We start from the raw sequence: 21,790 nt of genomic DNA, 5'->3' as shown, positions 1-21,790 counted from the left end.
TGTGTCTCACCTACTCATTAGACCTGTGAGAAACCTGCTCTGGGGTGAGTCACACCTAGACAGCATTTAAAGGAAGGACCCACTGGACAAAATAAATGACTAATTATTTAAAAATGACTGTGGATTTGTTAATGAACTGCGACTAATAGAAGTGTAAAGAATTATAATTTTCTTAATATATTTGTAGCATTCTAGATGTTGTTTTCTTGTTTTACAGCATAATCTCCCTTGGAAGTTCCTTCAGGTTTTTTTCTGTGTACATTTTTGTAATATATCTGTACATGAAATGCATCTAAGTACGAAGATGATCTGGCACATTGAAGTATCAGTGCTGTTGTCTGAGATAATTGACATGTTAAGTACTTCAGAGTAGCTCATTTAGCATGACCCTTTATCCTTTTTATCCAATCTATTTCAAGAACCAAGGGCTTTGTTATATCCTTTTCCATTTTAGACATCAGCACGACTTCCATTTCTGATGCTTAAAACCTGATGCCTGAAGTTCTGCTCAGTCAATGACGCTCATTGGTTACCTTAAATTCATTTTAAATCATTGTTCAGTCAGGTTTGAAAATCACATTGAAACTCAGTTGTAATTTATTATTTATACTCCCAAGTTAGTTTTCACTTGCCACAGGACATGTTCAGCATGAGAGAGTTCTGTATGTTTGAGGCACAGCTAAAAACTACAAAAGAGCCTGAGAAGCTGTTATATACACTGAGGGATTACTATCTTTGATAAACAATCTCAGGGGATACAAATGTTTATTTGCTTTATTGTAAAATGTCAAATTAATAATATGATAAATAGATGTAGATGTTACTTAATTTATATGAAAGTAAACTAAATGCTCTTCTGAGAATTAAATTTTAGAGTCATTGTACAATGTGATATAACTTGGACCAAATAAAAACAGCACAATAGTAGTCTCCATAAACATACAAGACAACAAACTAGATGCAGAGTGACTTTATTTCATGTAAGTGAGGAAATAGTGAACAGTGTACAATAGTGTACAGAGAGAAAGGCAAGCAAATAAAGATGATTTCAGAAGATTTCCAGGACTTCACTCTTCATCAAATCCTTTCTGTGAGAGAAGAATGTTGATGAGCGGGGGGAAAAATACTTAATTAGTTATTAAGGAAAGATGTTGTAAAATATTAACAGCCAAAAACATTGATGACTTAACCTGTACTTAAAGATTTCTGTCCAATCAGATGCTCTCTAGAATGAGATTGTCACTCCCTATTATAAACACCTGGCTAGCAAGTAGCAAATCTGACTGCCTGACTGACATGTTGGCTATTAACTGAAGTCATGCAATTTCATGAGCTCTTTAACATTTCAATTAATGATTATTTAATTGTGTCCACTGTACCTTTGGCCCCACATCACGACTTTTGGCACGTAGTTTGTTCACTTGAGACTCAGCAATATCAGCCCTTTCGTCTGCTTCATCTAGTTCATGCTGCAGCTTACGGAATTTGCCGAGGTGTGTGTTTGCCTGTTCTTCCTATTACAGGAGGCAAACAAAACACATAAGACATCAGTATACTTTACACAACACCATCCACAGTGACTAGTTCTGTCTCTGAATTTCAAGAGCACTTACAGCTTCCTCTGCAGCTCTTTTGTAAGCTTTGACTTTTAGTTGCAGCTTGTCAACCAAATCCTGAAGACGGGCTATATTTTTACGGTCCTCTTCAGTCTAGATACATACAATTAAAGATTAATTCTATGTAGATGATTTATTTTAATCATTATCAAACTTATTCACTTGCCCATGAAATCTAAATATTTTAATCCCACCTGATATGTAAGCTCTTTGATGCGGCGTTCATATTTACGGATTCCCTTCACAGATTCACTGCTTCTCTTCTGTTCAGCTTCAACTTCACATTCCAGCTCTCTTACCTAGTGATGCAGTAGACTTACATTAGACATTGCTTTATTGATGTCTTCTTAAATGAACAAGAGCCACAAGAATGGCAGATGACTGTAATTACTCACCCTAGCTTCCAGTTTCTGAACTTGTTTCTTGCCTCCCTTCATAGCAATTTGTTCTGCTTCATCCAGACGGTGCTGCAGATCTTTAATGGTCTGCTCCATGTTCTTCTTCATACGCTCCAGGTGAGAACTTGTATCCTGCTCCTTCTTCAGTTCCTCAGCCATCATGGCAGCATCAGTGATGGCCTTCTTGGCTTTTTCTTCAGCATTCCTGCATTCTTGCACTGCCTCTTCCACCTCACTCTGAAGCTGGGATGCGTCAGCCTCCAGCTTCTTCTTCTGGTTTATGAGGCTGGTGTTCTGTATGAGAAAGTTTCTGATACAGTGATCATTTGAAATGGAACCTTTCGACAAAAATACAAAAAGACTCTTCATGGTTTACCTGAGAATGCAAAAGCTGTACTCTCTCAGTGACGTCGAGCAGCTCTTGCTCAGAAAGTTTGCGTCCACGCTCTGTTTGTTCCAGAACAGCCCTAAGCTCCTCCAGTTCGGCCTGAATCAAGGTATTGCGTCTCTCTACAAGTGCAATGTTCTCCTTCAGATCATCATTGTCTCGAAGAGAGTCATCAAGCTGAAGCTGAGAGTCCTGCAAGATTTTCCATTAAGGGAAGCCAAGGTTACTTTTGTAGACAAAGAAAGTGAATTATGAAATGGTAACACTTTTTACCTTCAGATGGGCCTGGACAGACTTGAGTTGTTTTTGAGCCTCAGCTGCCTGTCTGTTAGCCTGGCTCAGCTGGATCTCCATTTCATTTAAATCTCCTTCCATCTTCTTCTTTATCCTGAGAGCCTCATTCCTGCTACGAGTTTCAGACTCCAAAGCACTTTGCAAGGTGTCTATGGTCCTCTGTTGGTTTCTCTTTGACTGCTCCATTTCCTCATCTTTCTCAGTCATCTTGCGTTCAATGTCAGCTTTTATTTGGTTAAATTCTAGCTGGGCCCTCAGAATTTTACCCTCCTCATGCTCCAGAGAACCCTGTAAAAACAGAATAAGCTTACTCATGTCATCATTGCACTTCTTTCAATTTTTTTTTTTTTTTTTTTTTTTTTTTTTGTGGCCAAGCTCCTACCTCAGCCTCTTCCAGAGCAGCTTGAATCTCTGCCTTTTCTTGTTCCAGCTGCTTACGGACCTTCTCCAACTCATGGATTGTCTTCCCGCTCTCGCCAAGCTGTTCGGACAGATCAGAGATCTCCTCTAAAGGAAAAATTACATTATCATTTGGATTATCCATAGAGACTTAAATACAAAAACAAATACATACTTGTAATTTTTTTGCAAACATGTACAAAGTAGCAGAATTTTTTATAGCAAGAACCTTGCAGGATCTTGTTCTCTCTCTTCAAGGTCTCCAGGTGATCCAAAGATTCCTCATAGGAGTTCTTTAGCTTGAACAGTTCTGTGCTCAAAGATCTTGCCTCCTTCTGAGAGCTCTCCAGTTCACACTGAGACTCCTCATACTTCTGTTTCCATTCAGATAAGACCTGAAAGATTTTTGATAATGAATGTTGATCTAATAAAAATGTAATAAAATTAATTGAATACATTTTTAAACTAATAAATTGAAATGGAGATGGTGACAAAGGGTGGATTTACAAGAGAATATTTACAATCTAAAATGTTTTATTTGCTTAACATTTTTTGGCCATGCAAGTTCAATACTTCTATTTGTTTTATTTCAGAATTCTGATGATTTTACCATTAATCTAAAGAGTGGAAAATAGGAATAATAAATAATGAGTATAGGTGTGTCCAAACGTTTTACTGGTATGAGTTTCTGAAATCTCTTTTTCTCTCTATATATATAAAGGTGAATTCATACAATTATAAATGTTGTCTAAATGTTTTAGTCTCTCGTTTAAATGCTACCTTATCAAAGTTTCTTTGTTTCTTGTCTAAAGCTGCAGCAGCAGTGTTGGATCTCTCCACATCCACCATCAAATCTTCGATTTCATTCTGGAGTCTGTGTTTAGTCTTTTCAAGGGAAGAGCATTTAGCATTAACAGCCTCCACGGCCTCCTCTGCCTCCTGCAAACGCTGTGCCAGTTTCTTCCTGCATAGAATTAAAAGTAATTAGTAATTAAAAGAACAGTCTTCCCTGCTGAAAAATCCAGCATTGCTGGTTATTTTTTTCATACTGGATTTTTCAGAAGGGTTTTGAAAAGTGTAAACCTGGCAGAACAGAGAAAATGTGCTGAGCCTTAACTTGGTTTTAGAAATCAATACAAGAAACACAAGCAGTCATTACTGGGTCCTTTTGAATGTTTCCCAATGTCATGTACATTCATGTACTTGTTTCAAATCTTACTTGGCTTCTTCCAGCTCCTCAGTCCTTTGAATGGCATCAGTTTCATACTTGGTTCTCCACTGAGCCACCTCAGAATTAGCTTTAGACAAGCTTCGCTGTAGCTCTGCTTTGGCTTCCTGCTCCTCCTCATACTGCTCTCTGAGCAAATCTGTGTCATGACGGGAGGACTGTACAGCATGGGCGAGAGCATTCTTCGCCTAGAAAAAGATTTGTTTGATCACTTTGTTATAGAAGGTTATAAATTACTTGAAGTACAAGCGGTAGTGGAAATATAGGGGAAGTGGACAAGTGTATGTTACCTTCATTTCTTCATCTAACTGCCTTTTCAGGTCCTCCAATTGTTGACTAAAGGAGTTCTTACCCCTTGTCAGCTGAGAGATTAATGATTCCTTTTCTTCTAACTGTCTAGCAAATTCATCTGTTTTGAAAGAAACAGGCAAATGAACTGTTGTTGTCTTATAAAATTATCACCATTTTATAGTCAAGACAAGACTGCTGATTTACCATTTTCTGCCTGAAGCTTTGCCTTCTGAGTTGTAAAGTCATTTAGGGCCCTTTGAGTTTCTTCATACCTGTTACGGAATTCATTCAGTTGATCTTCCAGAGTTCGGTTCATTTTCTCCATATTAGTCTATTTTGAGTAAATATTGTATTAGTATAGACATTCTCCAGAAGTAAAAACAATAACAAACAAACAAACAGATAATTAAAGATCTTTATTCTAAGGTCAAATTTTGTGAATAAATAGAATCTTGCCATCTTTCCAGAAAAAAAGGGAAAAAAATCAGCCAATTCACCTTGGACTTGACAATATGCTCCATGCTGGAGGCCACATCATCCAGCTCCAGCTTGAGTTCACTTTTCTCCTTTTCCAGTTTTTGCTTGACTCTCTGCAAATTGTCTATTTGCTCTCCAAGTTCAGCCACACTGTCAGCCTGTTTCTTTCTCAATGTGGCGGCAGTGGCCTCGTGCTGCAGAGTGGCCTCTTCAAGGTCTCTGCGAAGTTTCTGAAACTCTGACTCTCGTTTCTTATTCATCTCAATCTGAGCAGATGTAGCTCCTCCAGCCTCCTCCAGTCTCTCACTGATCTCTTCCAGCTCTCTGGCTAAATCTGCTCTCTGTTTCTCCACCTTGGCTCTGGCAGCTCTTTCTGCCTCAAGCTCTTCCTCCAGCTCTTCAACTCGAGCCTAGCATAAAGAGAAGTAGAGTTTTTCCCTTCAAAATGCACATTACAATGATCAACAGAACCGATCATTAAGTATGGTATTATTAAGTACCTGCAGCTCCTTGAGTTTCTTTTGTAGTTGGATAATTATGTTTTGTTCATCCTCAATTTTACTGTTGAGCTGACTGATTTCAAAGTCTTTTCTAAAAATGAAATTATGGACTTTATTTTATTATTATGTTCAAACATTCAAAACAACAATAATACACTAATAATAAAGTAGTTTGTCTTACTTCTTAAGTCTTTCTTCCATTTGCTGCTTGTCATTCTCCAGGTCCATTAAACTTTCCTGGGTTAACTTCAAATCTCCTTCAAGTTTCCTCTTAGCTCTTTCTAGATCCATTCGGAGTTTCTTTTCTTGCTCTAGAGATCCTTCAAGCTAACGGATTTAACAAATCAAATTCTTAATGTGCTGCAACAAATATTCTTGTTTCTTCACAAAACAACAACAACAACAAAAAAGTATCTACACGTCACGTACAAGGAGCTTAGCTTACTTACATCATCCACCTGCTGCTCCAGCTTTGCTTTTGCCTTAGTGAGGGTGTTGACTTTGTCCTCCTCACTCTGCAGGTCATCCAGTGTCTGCTGATGAGCTTCCATCAGGGCTTTTTTCTCTTTTGTCAGCTTGGCAATAATATCATCTAAAGCTGCCATTTCTTCTGTCAGGTTCTTCACCTGTGTGTGGATAGAGCTAATATTAATTAAACACTTTATTAGAGATGGACATTACCTTTTCACAGTTAATTACTGTTTGTATGAAACCTTGTTCTCAGTAGCATGCTTTTCTTTCTCCACTTTAGCCAGAGTCAGCTCCAGGTCATCAATATCTTTCTTCAGCTCAGAGCACTCATCCTCCAGCTTTCTCTTCTTAGCTGTCAGCTCTGCGTTCATCTCCTCCTCATCCTCAAGCCGCTCTGTGAGCTCTTTGGTTTTACCCTCCATCTGAATCTTGTTTTTGATCAGACCTTCACACCTCTCTTCAGCATCACAGAGATTATCTTGTTCCTGTTTGCATTGAAAATATTACAAAGATTCATCCATAAAATGACATACTGTTTATTCCAATCTTTTATTTATGAAATTTGACAAACTTACCGCCTGAACTTGAAGTTGAAGGTCATTCTTTTCTTGAAGAAGAGTCACCATTTTTTCCTCAAGTTCTTTTTTACGAGCCTCAGACTTTGCATAAGCTTCCTTGAGCTTCAAGAACTCCTCTTTCATATTGGCCATTTCCTTCTCATTCTCAGCAGATCTCAGCAATGGTTTAATTTTAAAGAAGAGTTTCATCCAGGGCCAATTCTTGACACACATGAACGCACGTACATTCCACTGAATCACAAGCAGGGCATCCCTTTTTTTAGCAGAGAATGCATAAAAAATATAGTCAAATACCATTTAAAATTCAACAGCATATATAAACACACATCGCTAGTTTAAGTATAATACAATCTATGGGATAAGCATTACCTGCGTTCTACCATCTTTTGATACTCAGCCCTTGAGAGAAGACCCCGAGACTTTGCTTGTATCCCAGTGATTATTTTTGATAGACGCTCATCTCTCATCTCTTCCAGTTGGCCAAGAAGACCAGCCTTAAAAAATACCTGATGTAATAGTAGACATTAAGTTATCACAATCTTTTCCTTTTACAGCATTTCACATATTCTTAGTAGGTAGTGTTACATGACTTACCTTAGTGTGCCCAAACCTGTACTGCTGGTGGTCGATCTCCAGTGAACCCAAAAGTTTCTCTGCTCCTTTCTTGCTGTCTATGAACTGTCCCTCAGGGATAGATGCAGGGTTTAAGATACGATATCTGCAGAATCACAGAAGAAAGTATTTAAATATTAAAACAAGCAGGTGTTGCATTTAATTCTAGTAATATTTTTCCTTCCCTTAACTCATGGTACCTCTGTTTAAAGTCCCCATAGAGGATTCTGTTGGGGAAGCCCTTCCTGCAGATCCTAATGCCCTCTAGTACACCGTTACAGCGTAGCTGGTGCATGACCAAAGGGTTCTCCATCGCACCAGGAGTCTTTGTCTCATTGGGGATGATGCATCGTACAAAGTGAGGATGTGTTGATCTCAGGTTTGTCATTAGCTTGTTAAGATTCTCCTGTAAGGAATCACTTGTTAGCTAATTTTGACTAGGATAGAACAAATAGTTTTTTTGGTATTGACAGGCTATGGCATACCCTGTGAAGTGCAGACACTGTCTGGAATGATGACCCTTTCTTCTTCTTTTCTTTTTTACCACTTGCACTGTCTGCTCGACAAAATATAATTCAAAAGTTTCAGTGTGGACACTATTGATTTATAGCTTGATTTCCACTTGTCGTATGACCTCACATTACTTAAAGTAGACGGTTCTTCAAATTGATAATGTCAATTTTTTAAAATACATTACAAGCTCACCTGCATCTGCACTTGCATAGTTGGCAAACAATATAGCCAACAACTTCAGTGAGGATTTCTGGTACAACCCAACCACAGTTTCATTGAGGGGGTCCTTATTCTTTACCAACCAGTTGTTGATGTTGTAATCCACTGTACCAGCGTAGTGAACCAGGGCAAAGTGAGCCTCTGGCTTGCCCTTTATAAGCCTGGGTTTCTGGAAGTTATTTGATTTCCCAAGGTGGTTGTCATAAAGCTTTGCTTTAAAGGTTGCATCACTGGCTTTAGGAAACATGCATTCCTCTTCAAGGATCGACATGATGCCCATAGGCTGAAGGAATCAGGAATATGGAGAAATGCTGATGTCAAAGAAACACATATATTATTGCTGTAATTAAAACGTGTTGTATTAATTATTGGTGACTCACTTTCTCAATGAGATCGATGCAGGCCTGTAAGTCCATGCCGAAGTCAATGAACTCCCATTCAATCCCTTCTTTCTTGTACTCCTCTTGTTCCAGCACAAACATGTGGTGGTTGAAAAACTGTTGCAGTTTCTCATTGGTAAAGTTGATGCAGAGTTGCTCAAAGGTGTTGAACTGTACATGAATTTGTAATAGCATAGTTGCAGTAACAGTTTTATATGAAAAATATAGAAATTTGAAATGCTGAGGTGTAACTTGTGTGTTAAGATAAGCATTCAGTACTCACATCAAAGATCTCAAAGCCAGCAATATCCAACACTCCAATGAAGTACTGGCGAGGCTGCTTTGTCTCCAGAGACTGGTTGATTCTCACCACCATCCAGAGGAACATTTTTTCATACACTGATTTTGATAAGGCACCAATAGAAGAGTTCACCTGAAATAACCAGTGCATAAAAGTTGTGTTTGTTTTACTTTTCGTTCTCTCATTGTTGTCAGCTTGAATTTAAGACTACTTACTTGCTGGACACTTTGTCCCTTGGTGACCCACTCATTTCCAACTTTGACCCTTGGGTGGCATAGACCCTTAATGAGGTCAGCAGAATTTAGACCCATTAGATATGCTGCTTTGTCAGCATCTGGAAATCAAGATTCCTTACATAAAGCATGACTCAAATTCACAGAGGTTATGACATTTGAATGTCAGCTTTAATTCCTCACCTTCAGTTCCATCTGATTCTGCTTGTTCCTCTCGCTGCTTTTGCTTGAACTTCATGTTGCCGTAGTGCATAATGGCTCCAGTCAGCTTGTACACAGAGTTCTTTTCTTCTTGTGTGAAGCCCAATACATCAAAGGCACTCTGTGAAAGTAGAATGCTTGGGTATGTTAGTGCCTTGAGACATGAATGTTATGTGGCCAAAGATCATTATGGTTTTTATCCAGCTTTAATGGCAAGAAACTTACATCAGTGGCCATTAACTCATCAGCATCATCAATAGAAGCAACTGTGGTCTCTCCCTGAGAGATGAAGGAGTAGTCATATGGGTTTGCTGTCACTAGCATCATCTCTGTTTATACAGTTTAAATAGAAGAGAGAGAGCACAAGATTACATTCAAGTCTATCTAGGTTTTGTATTATTTCAGTATCTGAAGTTACTTTATTTGCTCACCAAGGAGCTCAGGTTTTTTGTTGGATAAGATTTGATAGAAAATGTGATAGTCTCTCTCAGCCTTTAACTGAAAGACCACACGAGACTTCTCCAGGAGATCTAGACAAATAGAAAGAACATAGTTTTATAATGTACAAGTAGTCCACTATAATTTGTCATTTGCATTTGAACGGGAATTGTTTTCACAAAATTGTCGTCTGAACACAAAAAAAAGCAAAGGAATAACTTTTCCATTTTTAGTATATCATTATCAAGTAAACTTACACTAGAATTTAATGAAATGTAAAATGAATGAAATGTTTGCAAAAAGAAAGCAATGACATACATGTTTCGATGTCAGCAGATGCCAGTTTCCCCCTTGTATCAAAGTGAATTCGAATAAATTTTCCCTACAGAAAAATATGTTGAACAGCCTCCTTACACCATGTTGCATAAAATTGAATATGCTCTGCAATGTTTATTTAGTACACGTTCACTTACAAATCTTGAGGAGTTGTCATTTCTGATGGTCTTAGCATTACCAAAGGCCTCCAATGCAGGGTTAGCCTGGATAATTTGATCCTCCAGGGTTCCCTATGGCGATCAAAAACCCAGAAGAAGGTATAAACATAGTTAAAACATTAGGCATCAAAGGCTTTGTCAGCACATCTATATTTGTCCCGTTCTTAAAGTAGCACCTTGTTCTGAGCAGCCAAGTCCTTCTTCCCTCCACTTGCTGCAATGCTGGCAAAGTACTGAATGACTCTTTTAGTATTCACAGTTTTCCCAGCACCGGACTCTCCACTAGCATCATAAATAAACAAAGTTATTTATATTACTTATGTAATAGTTTTAGAGTACTTGAATTGTATGGACAAGAGCAGCATGGACGTTCTACAAAATATCTTTGTGGAAGAAGTAAAGTCATTTGACTTTCATCAACATGTAGATGTGTAAATGACAGACTTTTCAATTTTGGGTGAACTATCCATTTAATGCATTGCCAGAAGATTACTGTAGCTAAGTTAGCAGAAATACAGAAGACTTATCTGTACTGTAACAAAAGTTAAGTGGCAATATAGTGACTTTACATGCGGTGTGCTTTGTCACTTACGTGATAAGAATGGACTGGTTTTCTCGGTCTGTTCAAGGACAGAATAACAAATATCCATTTTTGTTTTGTTTTATTTGTTGGTGCTGATTTCATTATCCGTACATTTGATCATTTTTGATTTGTTGGTTATTTTTGTGAGTATTACCTGACAGCATGTACTGGTAGGCGTTATCAGAGATGGAATAGATGTGGGGAGGAGCTTCACTCCTCTTCTTCCCTCTATAGGCTGTAACCACCTCCTGGTTGTACACTGGCAGCCACTTGTAAGGGTTGACAGTGACACAGAACAGCCCTGAGTAGGTCTGTAGAACAGAAGTATAAATGTATAAATAAATGTATACTTAAAAAAGTATAAAAGTTTGGTTCCAGAGAAGCAGCTGAGACTCCTGTACTCACATAGATCATCCATGCTGCATAGCGCTCTTTGAGGTTAAACAGCACGGCAGGCTCATGGAGAAAGGTCAGCATTGCCATGTCTTCAATTTTATCAAATTTGGGGGGATTCTGTTGCATAACGTCACTCTCTTTGACAGTGACAGTCTGTACAAATAAAGGATAAAGTTTAGAGCAGAGTTCTCCAACCGAAAATCTCAAGGGAACTGTAGGAGGACAATAAGATTGTGCTGGAAACATCAATGCCAAATTAAATTGAATAAAAATTTATAATTTTTATTCACACATTTTTTTTATAAAATTAAAACATGAACCCAGGGTTCAGCTAACAACAAGGCTTGTCAAAAAAAAAAAACTGGTTTAGACATTCTCGACAAGTTGTTTAATGTTCAGCATAAATTATTTGAGTATACTGTTTATCTGTTCAATGCATTGTTCATAGCCTATGAGACTTTGAAAAATGAAGCCTCCTTAAAAAATGCTATATGTTTTAGAATGTATGTGTGTGTAAAAGAAGGTCATCCCAGTGATAATTTTGGATGATACTAAAATATCAAAATTACATAGTGGCTGATCAAATATTCACAAAAGGTCATAAATGGAAATCATGTTCTTTTTGCACTGACCTTCCCTCCCTGTGTCTCCACAGTGACTTTGCCATCCTCTCGACTCATGATGGTGGCTTTAACAAACTCCTCCACTGAATCCGGCACAAAGCATTCCTTCTTTAAGTCGAATAGTTTCGTTTGCGCCTCTAGACGCTCCCTGTCAGACTTCCGCAGGTAAGAGGCAGCGGGCCCAAAAACTGACATTTCAGCATCCCCCATAGTTAACCTTAAATTATAAAAAACAAAGGACTTGTGAACTAGAAAGAAGAGCTAATGCAGTTTAAGTGATTTTCAATGCAATTGTCCAGTGCTTGCATCGGTAACATAAATGTACCTATTAGGTTACTGACAGACAGCAGATGCAGATGGAGGCTCCAGGTGTTTGCGATTCCTCCTAAAAAACAGAGAAAAAATGTACATATGAAGTATATGCAATGATAAATATAACACTAAAGTAGTACATCAATAGCACAATACACATAGTCCTAGGAAAGAACGTACAGACGAAAAGCCACACAGGGACGGGTGGACAGTATGCTGAGATTCAGCACAATAGCAGAGATGGGATTTATAACCTCGATTGCCCTAACCCTATAAGGCCAAGGACATCTGACCTGTGAGCCCCCCTCCTGACGTAAGCACATCAAACACACTACAACAAGCCAATCTTTTGGTGCCCTGGCACTAAGAGGTGCTCCATTGTAAGCGTTCAGGCTGATGGCCAGGAATGCTGAATACCTTTTGTGTGAGTCACAGGAATACATATTCTCCATCTTTGATTCTTTGGCCCTTCACCTATCACTCACACATTGATTTTATCTAGGCCCCTCTCTTATCTGTAGTTTTGTTACAGTCCAGGACACTGTGTTTTAAAGGTGTGGGTGCCTGGCCTTTCCTCAGGGCAGCGTCCACTATGCTGATACTGTGGTTAAATCAAGCCAAGTGCTTTAGTCCTTTAGTTTCCGTCCCTCCCCTCTTGTGCCCCACCCTGTCAGTTGAACAGGCCCAGCATCGGCTTTAGAGAACACAAGGTCTTATGGACTGTTGCTCCCAGCACGCGCCAAACTATACATGATCACATTTACTGCTCGATATACAGTTTACAGTAGCTAAAGCCATAATTTGCCAAATTACTTCTCCTTTTATGGTAATACACTGCAGACTTGGGCAAAATTCAGAATCTAAGAACTGGCTCCCTTTTGTATTACATCTTAAACACAGGAAGTTAAATTAGAATGACAGGAACTTACTAAATTCAAATAATTTAAATAAATTCAACACAGGTAATACATTCTAGGAAATTAAGTGTTCTTCCATCCTGAGGTTAAACGGATAGTTCACCCAAAACTTAATATTCTGTCATCATTTACTCACCCTCACAATCAATCGTGTTAAGCTATTTTCAGCATGTATAATCATAAGAAATGTTTCTTGAGCAGCAAATCAGCATATTAGAATGATTTCTGAAGGATCATGTGACACTTAAGACTGGAGTAATAATGCTAAAAATTCAGCTTTGCCATCACAGGAATAAATTACATTATAATATATTAAAATAGTAACGTTTTTTATTGTAATAATATTTCACAATATTAATGTTTTACTGTATTTCTATAATGTATATTATTAAATAAATGCAGCCCTGGGGACTTTAAAACATAAAAAACATTTACCCCAAACTTTTTAATAATTTTCTTTAAGAAAGTCTGCAAAAGACTAAGATTCTGTTTCGACATTACAAAATCCAGCATCCTAAATGTTGCCCTTGCATTGTTTTGTATTGAAACTGACAAAGATGTGAATTTAGAAATAGAAAAGCTTCATAAGAGGCCATAGTATATAGTGTCCAGTGATATGGTGGCGGGCGGGCAGGGGTGCTGATGGTTCTTGTTAGGGGAGATTATCAGGGGACGTCACTAATGCAGCCAACTCGAAGTGTTCACCAGAGAGAACTTTCAACACCTTGTCATGTTCCTGTCACTGGAGAGCAGTGGTAAAGACATTTATTATTGCTAAACTCATATCACCACACTGTGGGTTGGATCTGTCGACTCTGGGATTTATTTTACACACAGTTATTGTGCCAATACTGGACATCCATCTGAACTGACTCTTAAGCAGGTACTGTTTTAGTATTAGTCTTTAAATAATTAAAAAATGGCTAACACTTTTCAATAAGGTTAAGGTGGTATAAAGAACTACCAATTATCATTTTCTTGTAGCATTTAAGGATCTTGGTTAAAGTTCATTTATGAAAATACTTTTCTAAATCACAAATTATAATGTTTTATCATTTATAAGTAATTTAAATAATTGTATATAATTTATAAATGCACGATCAATTATTGTTAGTCATTATACTGTACATACAACATACACAACTTTACATAGTATACCTTTATTAGTAGGCCTATATGTGGTAATTAACATTAAACAAGATCATTATTGTAATTATGTATTATATTTAATAAGAAACTATAAAACTTATAAATGCTTTAAAAGTAATGTTCATTATTACTTCATGTTGCTGGTGCTGGTTGAGGAGAGAACCCCTGATATGATTGTAAAGCGCTTTGGGTGTACAGTAGTACATATGAAAGCGCTATATAAATGCCTCATTCATTCATTCATTCATTCATTCATTCATTCATTCATTCATTCATGTTAATCTATACTACCTTACTACTAGGTTTTACCAAACCGAGATAGACTTGTACCTATGTTTTCTTACAAGAGACAGCTGAGATAACAGTAGTTATTGAAAGGTTTCTGACAGCATTAAGCAGAGGATAACTAGGTGCTAGATGTAACCATACATTAGCCAGGAGTATTCTGCATTCCTGAGAGGTCTCAGAGTCACACCATTCCCTGAACAGCACACATTCACAATAGACTACTTATATATGGCCGTTAAACAGTCCTAATATTCCAAACAAAAAGTAACAGGTTGTCATAACATTGTCTACCCCTTTTTAATAAACAGGATGTCTGAGAGTGAGAGCACAAAGAGCAGCGCTTGAATAGTGTGAATGTCTTTTATTAGCACTTGGTTTGTTGAACTCTTAATAAAGATCTACATCAAGTTCTTTAAATAAAAATTGGCATATGAGGTCAAGAGCTTTTAGCCTGTATATTTCCAACATAACAATATTAAATAAATACTAATATACAGTATAGACAGATATACTAATATAACAGAAATTACGTTAGCACAACCCCAAATTCATTCAAATTGTATTGAGGACTGTCAGTACTATTTTCAATAAACCGAATAAAAAAAATCCTGTTTAATGGCATTCTCTCATCTTGAAAGTTCAGTATTTGAGACAATGCCTTTAATGCCTCGTGACAGATTGTATGATGCTTGCTGGGCATGACACATGTCAGTCTGTCTGTATGAACTGTATGGATTTAGCAGTTATTCCAGCCCAGCGGCGGGACGAAGCACACCCAGCCATGCAGCTGCCCTGCATGCCAATCAAAGCTTTAGCAGAGGATTAATGGGAAGAGCCAGGGATGACTGTGCTCTTCAGTCAACAGAACAGACAGCATACTTTATCTGGGTATCATAAGAACCTATTAAAAGGTTAAATGTAGTTATGAAGCAAAATTGTCTCAGATAATCCTGTTAATAATTTAAGCCTTTTAAACATAAAAAAGCAACATAAAAAGTGATCAACAGTGGAGAATTTACTATGAAAACAGGCCAGGTATAGTAGATCTATAACCGTGCTTATGCAAATTTGCATGCACTGATTATAAAAGGTTTACAGGCCAAGAATATGATACAAGAATAAAAGTGAAATTAATTTGTTATGTGTTTGTAATTGGTATTTTATGAGCATTAGAATGTGTGATGGGTCGTTTCATATACTGTGTAACTCCGGGATGTTTTAAAGGTACTATTGTGTGGCTATTTAAAGCATAAGGGCAGCTGATAAACTGCAGACATGATTCATTCTATGAGAATGATACAGTGACTCCAGCCATTCCCAAGAGCCCATTTTAAATGTGTCATATCTTAAGAGTCGGTGAACGCCTGGGACATCAGTAAGTAATATTTGTGTATTGTATTTTTTAGCAAATCCTGATAGTTTCAGTTTACACAATGAAATAGCGATTATTGTAAAGATTCATTATATGGCTCGCTTTTATATATTCTCAGACTGATCTCATGAAATGGCGTATGTATGACACGCCAATTCGTATTTCCATTTTTGGCGTGCTATCAACACGCATAATCGCTTTTCAGCGTGTTTATCAACGCCTTTGACTTAACGTTATATTACTGTATTATGCATATATAAATATATGACCTACCCCAACCCCGTCCCTAAACCTACCCGTCACTGGGGTTAATACCATTTATGAGTCTTCTCCTACCATCCTAGGAAAAGAAATATCGCTCCACAGATGTAGATATAGATTTTGCTTCGTTTCGCTCGGACATTTAACGGCGTAGACATACACGCGGAATCACTCGGACATTTAATGGCGTAGACATACACGCAAAAGATTTCGGCGTGGACATACACGCGGATATTTCAAAATGCGTATCAACACGCCACTTGAATTGAAAGTGGCGTGTATGTTTACGCAAAGTCATGATGTCATGTTGATATTCTGGTGTAACCCAAAAGAACATGACATGCAGTAAAATATGATACATTCATTTGAATGATTAAATGAAGTATATACATTCTTACTGTATAAAAAAAAACACAGGGATGAGCATCTATATGTGCATAAGGGGCATAAGGCTTATAAGAGTGTACATATCATGAACAATGTCTTTGAGAGAGTATCTCAAAAGGCTGTGTAGACCATCTAAATAAATAAGGATTCACAGATTTATAAACTCCATTAATAATGGTCTGACAACAGCAGCTTGACAATACACAAGCTGTTAACGATATGAAGTGTAAATCTTTCATATAATGCACTGTATTCAGTATTAATAGGCATAATCTTTTTTTTCTTTTTTTTGTGAACAATTGTTTTTATTGAGCATTCAGTTCAATATAAGAAAAATATACAACATATTAAAGTGTAACCCATACCCCCACCCACCCAACCAACCACCAACTACCTAAACTGTGTAAGGAATTGTTGTGAAAAAGGTGAAAAAAAAAAAAATGTAAATAGGCATAGTCTTTTTATGTTTACTTACCAACCATAAATTTGAAATATCATCTAAATAATTATCCATTGACAAGAAAACATTTCTGTGTTGCCCTCTGGCCCATCATTCAAGCATCAATAATAGTAATAATAACTCTTTAATAATAATAAAAGATTATAAACTTCAAATTTGACTTGAATCCTGTGAAACCTCAATTCAAGAACCAGAGGGAGTCATTGCATAAGATACCGTGATCGAGTAAGCTCATCGGTTGAAGAGAGAGGGTTTTTAAACTCCTTTAAAGCGCCTCCTTCTGGTAAACAGTTCTATCCAATGAGCACAAGCTGAAAACTAGTAGCAAATAGTTATACAAAACATACACATGTATATAAAAAATATAAAAAATTGTGTGTGTGTGTGTGTGTGTGTGTGTGTGTAAATATGTTTTTGAAAATGTAAAAAATTCAGAAAGTTTTCTGTGAGGGTTGTGTTTAGGGGGTATAATACAGTTTGAGTATATCCTCCTGGGACCCAAGAATAGACTTTTGTCCACTGTAGTGGACATTATATTTTAGTGAATTTCTCTGACATCATACATGTCACATGACACAACCTGGGTGTCCTGTAAAGAGCACATTCAGGACTTTTCAGAGATACCAAATGTTTGGAGGTAGCACCATGAAAACAACTTCTCCTTGGTCTTTAAAAATGTCTGACATTAATTTAGTGATCAAATGTAGCAATATGATAAATATGATAATATATTGTAATTATAATTTAAATTGGACTACTTTTTCAAATTGTATTTCATAAAACAACATCTCAGGAAAATGTTAAGGGGTTTCAAATAAAAAAATTACTTTGTTACAGAACAGGGCATTGATTTCAAACGTGTCCACTGTAGAGGACATCAGGACTAAAATCATGTTTATCAGGCATTCTGGGAGACACAACAAGTGAATATGGAAATAAATTATACATCAATATTCCTATGAAATATTAGATAATATTATTAAAATGTTGCCAATTATTACTCCAATTATTACACTTCTTTTTTCATTAAATGTTGCTCCAAGAACACATTAATGTGCAAATTAGATACAGTGTATAGATACATTGCATTGAATGGGAATATTAATTTATGACCATTTTACCCACATATTGCAAAAAGTAAAATGGTGTATCAATTTATTCCATTATTTATTTCATAACATAGTTGAGAATAATCTTTATACAAATTTTGGTTGAAAAAATCCTGAAACCCCAAAATGTATTGGTGATTGAAAAAAAATTTGTTTTTGCCTATACATATAATTTCATGTCATTTTATTTTTTAAACAACTTAGTCCTGGTGTCCACTACAGAGGACATAGCATAACGTATGAATAAAATATTATTTTATATATATGTTTTTTTGCCATTTGTTTATTGTGCTCTAAACAGTGTGATGACATGGTAAAAAAACTAAATTCAAAAAACTTTTTTTTTCTGGGTCTCAGGAGGATAAACATCATGTTTATGGAAAGTCCATTAGACATGGAAATCCAATGAGTGTGTTCTTGTATGATTCATAAGGACACAAATTTGTATAATGACATGGGTATTACACTGGTATTACAACATAAATGTGGTTTATGGGGACATTTCCTGAGTCCTCGTAATTAAAATGGCTTAAAAAACATAACATGTTTTATTAAAATGTAAAAATGCAGAAGAAAGTGTTCTGTGATGGGTAGTTTTAGGGGTTCGAGTAGGCGTAGGGGGATAGAATATACAGTTTGTACAGTATAAAAACCCTTACACCTATGGAATGTCCTCATAATGATAGATTTGTCGCCGTGTGTGCATGTGTTCGTGTGTGTGTGTGGTTATTGATATCTGTATGATGTGATGAAACATTCTTGGCTTGAATATAGACTTTATTCAGGGTAGCACATATTTAATTTTTGACAGGAATGAAAATGAGGTTATGACGGATAAACAGTTTGTTAAATGGATTGTTATTTAACAGCATGCCCATTGTTCAGCTGATGAAACATCTTTAGAAAAAATGAAGTTCACAGAAACTCCATTAAACAGTTTCTTTGTGATCTAGGACCTATCCCTCACAACCTTGTTTTCATTTGTGTAAAATTCAATATGGCATCTACCCATAAGGTCTATCGCTTGCTTTCCTTCTAATAGAAGGTTCCATTCACAATCTTCATCTAAACATGATCTAAAACTACTGTATAATCATAAAATCCTTTATATTGTGGAAATATGGACGTCTTAAATTTTAACGTCTTGTGGTCTTAAATTTCCCAAGAAGAACAGTAGGAGAGGAATACATTTATTTACAGGAATAGTTCACCAGTGTGTACACTACATACTGCATGCTCTTAAAACACATACCAAACACACATTTTTCTTAATATGGAGCTAATTCAAGAAAGCCGGGAGAGAGAGCAGACGGGTGTTTGAAAGAGCCAGAGAAGATAATGCAGCTGGTGCAGACAGTGGAGGCCATAAAGGGACTCAGTGATTGACAGAGACAGACAGCACCAACAGCTGAATCTAAGAATGGAGAAAGCAGCAGAGAGGGATGAAGAAACAGTACGAAGGTTAGAGCTAAATATGGATGAGATGAAAAGCACCCCAGTAACTGTACATAGCATTTACTGACATTCATACAGCAGTGAACCACTGACATTTTAAGAGCACTACTTTAAACTCATCCACCGAAAAAGAGCACTAGAATGTGTTACCGAGATGTTTAAGGTTTAGATTCACATTTGCTGTTGTGAACACTTATTCACATTTGTCATTTTTGTCGAGTTTTTTGAGCAACAATCATTTGGTCCACTAACGACAATACAGTTACAGAGCATTTTCACACAGAACTGTCTAACTGCAACATGACACCCGCCAACACGACCGTACAGAAGGCGACAACATTTCTTTTTCTGTTCTGAGGGGGTGGGGAGTGAGTGGGCCATGTGAAAGGTGCAAGAGACCCTCTTAGAGCAGTTGTGCTGCTAGAGAAATGAAAGAGACCAACGGATTCAAAGAACTTGGAAATCAGGAATAAACTGGATTTTCTTTCTCTTGGATGCAAGGCGTAAACGGGAGTTGTTGGCTGCAAGCACATAAAGGGGAGTGCTCCCAGATTTCCAGAAAGATAAAGATCAGAAGAGAGACAGGCCTTGAAAATCACCTGAAGGTTAGAGGACACCAAGTATAAGAAGAGGAAACTAATAAAGTAGCACATGCCATTTTTATACCTGGTTTAAATGCATCAATATATGTGAGAAAAGTGATTCCAGTGAATGAGAACATCCTATTGCAAACAGTCAATTGGAAAAGACATTCGATTTTATCATTAGACATGCTTACTGTTTGATAACGTACATAAATTCATTGTGTATTTTACAACTCTGACACAATGCAGCTGTCACTGAGGAAGTTTTTGTAGGATTCTGAGAGAAACTGGACTCTAACAACAACCAATCCATATTGACTGTAATTTGCTGGTGTGGTTAAGGAAAAATACAGATGTTTCTTAACTCTATCCTTGTGGTCATTACTGACCTGGCAGCTGGACTTCTCGGCAACGCATCTTTTCGACGTCATTTTCATTTGTTGCTTACAGCATTGCTTTTGTTTGGGCCCCTCCTGAGTCTATGGGTTTCCCATTATAGTGTGTTTGCAAAGAGGACTCACTTTCTCTACAGGTAAGCAGCACAAACACAAATATACATTCTATAATTCAATTAAGCAATACCACACTAGCAAGCACGCTCTGCGGCCTCATGCCAATCACAACAGCATGATAGCGCGCGTGACATTTGTTCAATAAACAAGACGTTAATATTGAGTAACTTACATTTTTGAACCTATATTGCCTATACTTTTTGTCTATTTTTGCTCTGCACGTGAAAATACTCCCAAAAGAATTGAAAGAAAAATCAAACCATCGCGTTGTGCAAAGCACAATAATAACTTTTCTGAACTGTTTTTAATGAATCAGTTGAGTGAATGATTCAATGACTCACTCATAAAGACAGCTAAATCAGAATATGCATGTTTCCCTACAGTATGAGTAGATACTTATTTTACTAGTAACTTTGCTACCTTTAAAAAGTGTTCTATATAGCATGAATCAGAAGAAGACTGTGCTCAATATTAATAGAGTAATATGTCATTCACCATTCATTTGTAGGGTTTTCCTGCGCTCAGGCTGGGGCTGGACCTGCATCTTTGTTGGCTCTTTTGTCTTTGTCCTCTCTTTCTCAGTTCGTCGCTCACTCACACTTTCCCTGCGACACCTTTCTCGGCTAGCTGTGGCAGGTGGATTGTGGCTGGGCTTCCGCAAACTGCTTTGTCTATTGGAGAATGCCACCGGGAGCTGTTATGAACCCCTCAGCTCCAGTCTTGAGCTGGCTTCAGGGACCAATGGAGATGGCCAACCTTTATTGCTTTTACGGGAAGGTGAAACAAAGGAGGCCTGTGTCCGCTCTGGCATGTTGTGGCGTGGCTATGAAGTATCTGAAGATGCCCTCCTGCTGTGTTTGTGCTGCCTGCTTCTAGCTGAAGAGACTGCAGTATTTGGGCCGTACCTTTGCCTGGGTGGACCCTCTGAAGCCCCGCTGCGCATCCTCTTCCTGTTCTGTGTCCTTCTGTTGAGTCTCTGGGTGTTCCTGCTGCTCTGTCTGTTGGCTTACTTCCCAGAGTTTCCTACTCAGCTTCTGGGAGGCGCTCTGGGTTGTTTAAGCTGGAGAGCATTGTATCAGGGCTGGTACCGACTTGGACCTAGTTGGTACTGCCCCGGGAGGCCAGGGGTTGGACTTTTGTCAACACAGAGTAAACAGGATGAGACAACTGAGACACTGTGTGAAACTAATGATAAAGACATCAACTAGAGAAGGTTTGAGGAATTAAAGCTTGGCTGAATTTGGACTAATTATATGGTGCTTTATTACACCAGTGAAACCTAAAGAATATACACCCAAATCTGTCAATGCAAAGTTTATGTATATTTGATCAAATTGCTGGTATTTATACA

General features: G+C 37.5%; 2 protein-coding genes across 2 annotated transcripts; one reads left to right on the top strand and one right to left on the bottom strand.

The window, feature by feature from the left end:
* Window positions 1-955: 955 nt before the first annotated feature.
* On the bottom strand, window positions 956-21,020 carry myh7l (myosin heavy chain 7-like). The gene is made up of 39 exons (XM_056235404.1): window positions 20,935-21,020; window positions 11,959-12,018; window positions 11,643-11,850; window positions 11,020-11,163; window positions 10,769-10,925; window positions 10,624-10,651; window positions 10,208-10,313; window positions 10,011-10,103; window positions 9,856-9,919; window positions 9,531-9,629; window positions 9,325-9,428; window positions 9,082-9,220; window positions 8,881-8,999; window positions 8,648-8,797; window positions 8,365-8,535; window positions 7,958-8,267; window positions 7,738-7,808; window positions 7,453-7,658; window positions 7,235-7,358; window positions 7,010-7,146; window positions 6,638-6,893; window positions 6,305-6,547; window positions 6,041-6,217; window positions 5,773-5,918; window positions 5,592-5,682; window positions 5,112-5,501; window positions 4,819-4,945; window positions 4,614-4,732; window positions 4,315-4,511; window positions 3,876-4,059; window positions 3,325-3,490; window positions 3,079-3,203; window positions 2,676-2,984; window positions 2,391-2,594; window positions 2,012-2,308; window positions 1,811-1,915; window positions 1,614-1,709; window positions 1,380-1,514; window positions 956-1,088 (listed from the first exon to the last, which is right to left on the bottom strand). Exons 3-39 carry the CDS (start codon window positions 11,841-11,843, stop codon window positions 1,068-1,070), a joined length of 5,811 nt encoding a protein of 1,936 aa, XP_056091379.1. The 5' UTR covers window positions 11,844-11,850; window positions 11,959-12,018; window positions 20,935-21,020; the 3' UTR covers window positions 956-1,067.
* On the top strand, window positions 19,584-21,763 carry fitm1l (fat storage inducing transmembrane protein 1, like). Its single transcript, XM_056235443.1, has 2 exons — window positions 19,584-20,459; window positions 20,948-21,763. Exons 1-2 carry the CDS (start codon window positions 20,281-20,283, stop codon window positions 21,645-21,647), a joined length of 879 nt encoding a protein of 292 aa, XP_056091418.1. The 5' UTR covers window positions 19,584-20,280; the 3' UTR covers window positions 21,648-21,763.
* Window positions 21,764-21,790: the final 27 nt, after the last annotated feature.

Source organism: Rhinichthys klamathensis, unplaced genomic scaffold, assembly GCF_029890125.1.
Source record: "Rhinichthys klamathensis goyatoka isolate OS25496 unplaced genomic scaffold, OSU_Roscu_1.1 h1tg000422l_1, whole genome shotgun sequence".
NCBI lineage: Eukaryota > Metazoa > Chordata > Actinopteri > Cypriniformes > Leuciscidae > Rhinichthys > Rhinichthys klamathensis.
This window is presented reverse-complemented; position numbering and strand designations above follow the sequence as displayed.